The following is a 9,103-nucleotide window of genomic DNA, read 5'->3' as shown; positions in this document are numbered from 1 at the left end:
CTCTCTCTCTCTCTCTGATTCAGCTTCCTTCAACTTGATGCGAAGACAAGTTTTAGAAAAAGCCAAATTACCTAGCCCCAGTTACCTGCCACCATCAAGATGGAGTGATCTTATTTCTATGGCATTTATACTAACCAAGGGTTCGACTGACCTTGGCACTCCCAGAAAAAGACACTAATTTTCCTTTCATTTGTTTTCACTGTTATTTAATAGAATCTAGGACAAGCAGAAAGATTTAGAAACACTAACATTGTCTGACATGGCCCTGAAGAAGTATTCCCTTCCATGTAACACACAGAAGGGTCAAAACCATGCTCCAATAAAGACATATGGAAACTATGCTAGGCAGCTTGTGGTCTAATATTGCCCACCAGCCCTGGGAAGACCTGGGTTTTTACACTTTCGGGACTTTTCTTACTATAAACCTAGTACACAAGAGCTTAAAGTCTTGATTAAGGCAATTAAAGGAAATCTGGAAGAAAGCTGTTACAAAGCTAACAACTTGGCTCTTGGTGGATTCCTGACTTGGGCATCAAGAAGAACTAATATCTTGGTGGTTCATAGGATGAGCCTAGTGCAGTGATGGGCAAATTATTCCCTGTGGGCCAGATCCAGGCCATAGTTTGCCCATCACTGCCTTAAGCAATTCCCTAATCACTACAACTGGATGTGGGGGTGTAGTGATTAGGGAATGGATCTGGCCCATGGGGAATAGTTTGCCCATCACCGGTCTAGTGGGTTCATTTCCATTTATCTCTTCTTCCTACCCCACTATTCCCCTCCATAGTGCTTTCCAGTCTTATCAGTTTGTCCACTTTCAGGTGGTTGACAGGCTCCATCAAGGAGTCTGGTAGGTATATTCTCTGAGAAAACATCAAGTGGAAAAGCTACATTTGATTTCCTGTGATAGATGGAGAAAGGCAGCAGTTCCCTGACTATTTCTTAGATGGATTCCTAGGATTAGAAAAGGGAACTAGGAGCTGCCTTGAGGGAAATGACCAACAAGCAGAACTCAAGGTTCCTATCCATTCTCTCCCCTCACCCTCTGACACCATTCACTAGGGACCAGGAGCTTTTCTATATTCAGGGGCATCTTTGAAGAACTTAGGTCTAGTTTCAGGCTATTTTAATCCAATCTAATAAGCATTTATCAATCACTATAGCAGGTGCAACACACTGTGTTGTACACTGGTGATGCCAATCAAGCTGAAAAATAGTCCCTGCCCTCAAGAAGCTTATACTTCACTGGGATATTTTTGTTATTTAGTCATTTCAGTGATATCTGACTCTTCTGAATCCCATTGGGGATTTCTTGGATAAGACACTGAAGTGGTTTACCATTTCCTTCTCCAGCTCATTTAATAGGTAAGGAAATTGAGGGAAACAAATTTAAGTGCCTTGCTCAAGGCCGCACAGTATCTTAGGCTGGATTTGAATTCAGGTCTTCCTGACTCCAGACCACCCCGAAGCACTGAGAGATACAACATTTATTTTATTTTTTATATCTTTTTTTTAAACCCTTAACTTCTGTGTATTGGCTCATAGGTGGAAAAGGGGTAAGGGTGGGCAATGGGGGTCAAGTGACTTGCCCAGGGTCACACAGCTGGGAAGTGTCTGACGTCGGATTTGAACCTAGGACCTCCCGTCTCTAGGCCTGACTCTCAATTCACTGAGCTACCCAGCTGCCCAGAAATACAACATTTAAATAAATAAATATATAGATGGTAATTTGAGGAGGGAGATAATCCTACCAAAGAAAGGGATCAAAAAAGGTTTCCCAAAAGATTTGGCACATGAGTTGAACCTTGAAGGAAGATAAGATTCCATAAGATGGAGATGTGGAAAGAATATATTCCAGGATTGGGGGACCAACAGCTTGTATGTACCAAGACATGGACATAGATGGCATGCCAAGTTTAGGGAATAACAAGCAGGCCAATTTAATTAGAATAAGAACATCTATCAGGAGAATACCTGTGAGGATTATTAGGGGAAAGGTCATATTCCCCTCTTCTCTGGGAATTTGTCTCTGCAAACATGAAAGATTCTTTGATTCTCTTGGCTAAATGTAATCTCTTCCTCATATCTCATGTGCTACTCAACTGGACTTTTATCAATCAATCATCATTCAAAAAATATGAAGTCCCTGCAAATGTGCCAGTTACTGGGCTAGGCGCTGGGGATACACACAAAAAGTTAATTCCTCTGCCCTCAATGAGCTTATATTTTATTGAAAGAAACAAAAGATAAACTTATAAATATGTACAAGACACAAACAGAATAAATATAAGATAAACTTTTTTTGAGGGAGAAGGCACTAACAGCTAGAGATAGGTTCAGGAAAGTCCTCATGTCATAGTTGGTGCTTGAGCTGAGCTTTGAAGGAAATTAAAGATTCTAGGAGAGCTGTGGAGGGAGCAAACTCTTAGGCAATGGGGACAAACAGCAGATGAATGAGTTCAGCTATGTCGTAAGAATTAAACAAGACAACAGAGAGCCAGTGTAGTGCAGTGATAAAAAAAACACCTAGCTCTGAAGTCAGAAGTCTTGGGCTTGAATCTTTACTCTGCTACTTTCAATCTGTATGACCTTAGATAAATTATTTCCCTTCCTCTCGGCCTCAACTTTTCTCATCTAAAATGACTTCTAAGTCCTTTGTAACTGAAAGTGCTTTGAAAATTATAAAGCTTCATGTGTTTAGGTGATATGATCCATATCAGTGACCATCATGGTGCTTGACATATAGTAGGTATTTAATGTTTGTTGATTGATTGATATTATGCACATTACTTTCTAAATGAAAATAAAAATACAAATTTTAAAAAGTATATACCATTCTTTGCCTCTGCCCTCCCCTATTCCCCCAGAGCATTCGAATGGTTCATAGAAGCCCTTATTCTTTGAAACCAAAATAACATCCATGTCTACAAGTTTTAGTTAGTCATCTCCCAAGAAAGGAGAAAGTGACCCAATGAGAAAGTCCCCCTCTCACCTGTGGCCTGAGAGGCTCAAAACCAATGTACCTGTCATTTGGATTGACTGATGAAATGACCTGGGACAAGGCAAGGAAAAAAAGAGACATAGTCTTGGTCAGATTTAGAATTCTATCCTTGGGCATGTCAGAGTGGCCAATGACCAGTTCCATGAGTTTTTATTCTCCATAGACATTATGTAGTTATTATTTACATATTTATCACATAACCTACTTACTCTGAATCTGTAGTACTAATTTTCTACAATACAAGGTTGGGAATTCACATTTCTGATGTGAAGTACTTTAAACATAGGCAAACATTCACTTTAGTTAGTGTCCTCCCTATAATTAGGTCAAACTCTTAGAAACACCTGAGGCTTCTGGAGTAGAGAAGAGAGAGGACCTTGCCTGTAACAATTTTCATGCCAAGGCCCTACACATGTCACCTTTCATTTGTTTTGATCTTCTTAGCAGTCCTTCCCACACTTCCTCTCTGCACTGCTCTCACTCCAAAGTCCTCACATTCCCGACTCTTTTTTCTATTGCTTTCTGGACAGAATACTATGGGGTTGCTGTCCTTGTCTCTGATACAAAGTAAGCTGGATAAGCCCAATACTAATCATCCAGAAACAGGTGGATGAAAGCTCTCATGCTTATTGAGCAAGATTTCAACTAAAAGAGACAAAATTCTGTTATGATTTCAGACTTCATTCTCATTATGGAAAGAATGAATTCAAAGGGCAGCTAGGTGGTCACTACCTAACTGTGTGACCCTGGGCAAGTCACTTAACCCCAACTGCCTATTCCTTAATGTTCATCTGCCTTTCAGTTCTTCTTTTTTTAATCCTTACCTTCTGCCTTAGAATCAATATTATGTATTGGTTCTAAGACAGAAGAATGGTAAGGGCTAGGCAATGGGGGTTAAGTGACTTGCCCAGGGTCACACAGCTAGGAAGTGTCTGAGGTCAGATTTAAACCCAGGACCTCCCGTCTCTAGTTCTGGGTCTTAATCCACTGAGTTACCCAGCTATATGCACTTAGTTTCAATTCCAAGAGAGAAGATAAGGCTTAAAAAAAAAAAAAGAATGGATTCAGGATTAGCCCTTTTGCTAGTTAGGACTCTTTCTTTCTTTCCACTCAAGCCCCAAACTTTCAACATCAGGTTCCACCATCTTTTTCTACCTATGACCTCCCTATCTCTGTTTCTGAGATTTCTGGGGTCTAGCTCAAGGCACAAGGACGTGATATTCCCAAACCCAGGGATATTTTGAACTCTAAACTGACAGCTTGAAACAGTAGCACCAAGCATGGCCTCTGATTTCAGCCCAGCCCAGTTCTGGGGAAGGTTTTGCTGATTCATCCAAGTGGTAAGATTTTGCAACCTTCCGAATCTCTCTATAAACAAGCCCCTAGACATTTAGTGTAAACAAGACTGCTTTACCTTGGATTTCCCCAGGAAATCCATGGAATTCAGCTGCTCTACATCCTTCTTCCTGGGGCAGAAGACCTCACCCTTGGGAATTTGCAGAAGGTCCAGAAAGTTTCGTTTCTAAGAAGAAGCAAATAATTTCTGACAAATGGCTTGAGTTTAGGCAGAAATAAAGTGAACTAGAGCTTTTCCTACTTCTAATGGCTTTCTCCACTTACCTTCCAGAGGATTACAGTACTACAGGAATCTTTGATTCCTGAGCTTGGATGGTACTGCTTAAGACTATTCGCTTTTTTCCCCTTCTTTCTGGGAAGGTCAGAAAGCTAATACAATTGTTTAATCCTCTGACCATTCCTTCTTCCTACAAATATATCATCATGTACCCCAGTCTTATCATGTGCCTGAAAAGTGAAAGTATTACTATTAGACTAGATGTTCAATGGGAGAAACTAATAGTGAGGGTAGAGATTTGGATACAGAGTAGGGGAAAGAGGAAGTGATGTTCTTAGATGAGTCTCTGAAGACAAGGCACCAGAATATTAACATAAACAAGAATGAAGACCCTGGCCTAGATATACTTGAGAAAATAGTGGATGGCCAAAGTTCTCATTCAGTAGCTTGCTTGGGACTCTCTCCTCGGGGATAAGCTTCCAGTGATGCCATCAAGCTGCCTGACTTACCTTCACCTGGTCTAGCGCAGCCTCTAGATTGGCTGAACTTCCCTCTGGTTTCTTGTAGATGGCATTTTCTAAGCTTCTGGTGGCTTCTTCCCAAAGTCCCAGCTGGCACTGCACAGCTGCCATGTTGTACAAAACCTGAGAATGGCAGGGAATGGTAAGGAAGAGAGAGACAGAAAATGTCATTCCAAAGCATCAGTAGGAATTAAACCTACAAAGAAAATTTCACTACAATGAAACTCAGAATATGAGGATATACCTAAATTCCTGCAAGGCAAAGTCAAGGTGGATAAACATTTTGTCTTATGAACATGGAGAAGACATTCTGAATTTCCCCTGAATAGGATGTTTATGTTGAACTTTATCTGAGATTATAGATTAATAACTCAGTCAGCCATGATCTCTGCCCTGTTTTTCTTTGTGACCAAATTAACAAATATGGCAGACAGGGACTATTTCCTCTAGATTAAGGGGATCAAACCCACAACCTTGAATACTGATCTTAACACAGTAGCTCAGATTTGGGCTGAAAGATATGTAGAATATGCTGCTGGATACTTTTTCTTTCTTTTAAAAATATCTTAGATACATTTTATTTGGACATAATGAACACTCAAACAAATCCCTTTATAAAATATATTTCTTACCCTGCCCAAACAATTAGATTGTCGATTATTTACAAAAAGAAGGAATGTTCTCTTTAACTCTGGTAATACAATACTAACACTAACCACTGATTTCTGGCTCTCCATGATGAATTTATTTACCTGGGGATAATCATTATACATGCTATTCTTTTGACTCTGCTTTATTTACTTTGCATCATTTTATTTGTCTTACCATGTTTTTCTGTTTTTTGTTATCCCTTATAGCTCAGTAATCATGTCCCATAATCTGTTCAGCTATTTTCCAATTGTTAGACACATATTTAGGTCTTTTAATATTGTAAATAATGATGCTATGAGTGTTTTTATACATAGGAATCTTTTCTTATCATCAATAACCTCCTTGGAGAATAATCCTAGTAGTGGGATTGTGTTAAATGGCAAATACAATGTACCATCTTTTCCCCATTCACAATCCCAAATTGTTTTCCAGAAAAGCTGAATCAACTTGCAGTTTTATCAGCAGTGAATTCGATTCCACCCCATCCCAATAATTCATCCATCCATCCATCCAGCAAGCATTTAAGTAATTATGTGCTAGACACTATAGATATGAAATAGTCCCTGCTATTAAGGAAAACATGTACACAGATAAGCAATATCAAGTAAAGAGGGAGGAGAAGGTGTATATTAGGTATAGGGGACAATCTCTGCAAAAGCATGGAGATGGGAAATGGAATATTTTATTTGGGGAATAGCAAATAGACCTGGTTGGTGGAATATAGAGTGCAGTAGAGTAGAGAAGGGTGCTGTGAATCTGGAAAGGTAGGGTGGACAGTGCAATGATCTGGGACAATCTTGAAAAATATATGATGCAGAATGCTATCCACCTCTGAAGAAAGAACTTTTGGAGTTGGGATGGATGTGGATCAAAGCAAAATATCTTTCACATCAGTGTATTTATGGTTTTATTTGGAGGTTTTGGTTATGCATGAGTGTGCTTTTACAACAATGACCAATATGGGAGTGTGTTTTGCATGAAAATAATAATTAAAAAATAAATTCACCTGGGAAATACTTAACAAAATAAATAAAAATATATTGGGGGTTTTTTAAAGAAAGAAAGGTAGCTTGGAGCCAAATGGGGAAGGGCTTACTAGCTTGATAGGTAGAAAATGGAAAATAATAACCTTAGAATTATTATAAATCTGCATTTTTATTGCCATGAATATGTATATTACCTAGGTTGCTCACTACCTGTGTATACTTATTCCTCAGACTGTAGGATGCTTAAAAGTTATTAAAAAATACTCACACCATGAAGCAAATAACACTAAATGCAATTTGTATTTAGATCCTGTGTGGCTTAACTATCTACAACAGATTATGAGATTTAATCTTGGGACCATTGGTCCAGGTGCCACCATTAGAAATTTCTATTATTCTTTTTTAAAAAGCTTCATAGATAATAAAATTTTCAAGAGTAGGAATCATGTTTTAAAAAGTATTTTGAAAGTCATACAGGTTGGGGTAGAACCTGGCCAAGAACCTGACAACTCTTAGGCTTGCTCTTCTCAATTCTACCCTGTTCCAAGGCCTTAGAAGCCATGTTGCCCTGAAATCTCATCTCCACCCTTCTTCTTGCCCTCATAATTTGAAAGTCCACTACCTCTCAGGTGAGCCCTGCTTCTTTTCATCTTGCCCCTTTCCATCTGTCACTCCACTCCTCTCTATCACATCCATCCTTTATACTCCTCTGAGACTCCAGAACTCTCTCTCCAATTATACTAGGAACAGGTTGGAAGAAAACAATTCAGTTATGATTCCTAGCCTTCTGGCCTACTACAACTCTTCTGTGTTCAGAAGTCCCTCTTTACTCTCTTCCAAAAACTTAAAAAAGAAAAAAGGCACAGAATACCCTTCCAATCCAACAAAGCATTTTGATAAGTTGTCAAAATTTATCATAACTATGTGACTTAATGGATAGAGAGCTTGGGTTCAAATCCTGCCTCTCGTGTATACTGACTGTGTGATTTGAGGCAAGTCATTTAATCTCTTTCTTAGTATCCTGGGCAACTCACCAAGACTAAGTTAGAAAGAAGGTGCCAATCTGTATTGGTGGACAGAATTTCCACAACGGAAATTCCCTCTACTGATGAAATCAAAGGCCAACTAAAAAATAAACCAAATTATCACAAATACTTAAACCCGAAAGGTAAATGGAAGCCAAGAACTATTTGTTTTTTCATGTACTACATAGTTCTGCCATGTTGGACTACTCATCTCTGCTCATTTGCACTAGCTATCCCCTGTGCTTAGTGTCCCCCTTACATCCCCAATTCAGCCTTTTAGGATTCTTGGCTTCCTTCAAGACATCTCAAAGGGCTACTTTCTATTAAAGGCCTTACTCTGGCACTTCAATTATTAGTACCTTTTTCTCTAAAGTCATCTTGTATTCACTTTTATATGCTATATGGATATCATAAACATTTTACATATCTACAAATGTACTTGCATATGTACCTACATATGCATTTAAGGCATATCTACAATTTTGATATCCATTAAGGTAATTATAATGAGACTATGTCACCAGGAGTATTTATAATGACTTTCCTGTGAACATTTTGAAAAAAATATAACTCTTGCCCTTCTGTGTAGAAGTAGTGGGCTAGGGCCGTTGGATAGTGCACCTTCTATCAGACTCGGATGATGTGTAGGTTGGTTTTGCTGAACTGAAGAAATGTATCTCCCTTCTTTTGTCTGAGAAGTGGGGAACTATGGGTATAGAATGTTGCATATATTGTCAGGTATCATCACTTCGCCTTTTCTCTATCACAAAGGGCAGGGAAATATTACTCTGTGATAGGGCTTGGATTATAACTAGAAACGACCGTAGTAAGTGATTTGCCCAGGGTCATGTAGTTAATATGTATCAGAGGCAGGACTTGAAAGAAAAAAAAAGGTATCAACCAAACGTAAAAGAAGAGAACTGCTGAGTTTATCAGGTAGGCTGGTATTATTAGAGGACAGATGGATATACGAGTAGGTTGTTCCTTGTTTTCCCCACAGCTCCTGACATAGGGTTAGGCACACAGGAGTCATAAGAAATGCTCACTGAATTGAACTGAATGTTGTCCTTTGTGCTTTACAAGTAAAGAAAACAATCAGGCTGCATAGGGATAGGGCAAGATTCGACATTCAGCTGTGTTACTGCTAGAAAGAGCAGAGATAGTGGTTGAAGTCAGGCCCAGGAGCTTGCTTGGATAATTTCAAGGACATTTAAAATTAAGCATCCAGAGCTGAGCCCTGTTTATATAATATGTACTTTGAGCTGTTTTTGCCTGTAATGGGAGGAGCCTACAGCATTGGGGCTCTGGTAAGCAGATAAGGGACTCCCACCCACCATCCCCGGTTA

The 9,103-nt window shown here is 39.2% G+C and overlaps 1 protein-coding gene across 1 annotated transcript in view; it reads right to left on the bottom strand.

Annotated features, from left to right (window-relative positions):
• Positions 1-9,103, bottom strand: part of NOXA1 (NADPH oxidase activator 1) — a 48,124-nt gene that overhangs the window by 20,182 nt on the left and 18,839 nt on the right. The window contains exons 4-6 of the mRNA XM_044659663.1: positions 5,084-5,218; positions 4,416-4,523; positions 2,993-3,052 (exon numbers count right to left, since the gene is read on the bottom strand). Coding sequence (XP_044515598.1) covers positions 2,993-3,052; positions 4,416-4,523; positions 5,084-5,218 — 303 coding nt within the window. The remainder of the gene's footprint in view (positions 1-2,992; positions 3,053-4,415; positions 4,524-5,083; positions 5,219-9,103) is intronic.

This window comes from Gracilinanus agilis, chromosome 2 (genome assembly GCF_016433145.1).
Source record: "Gracilinanus agilis isolate LMUSP501 chromosome 2, AgileGrace, whole genome shotgun sequence".
NCBI lineage: Eukaryota > Metazoa > Chordata > Mammalia > Didelphimorphia > Didelphidae > Gracilinanus > Gracilinanus agilis.
Note: the sequence above shows the minus strand (reverse complement) of the source record. Positions and strands in the feature narration are given on the sequence as shown.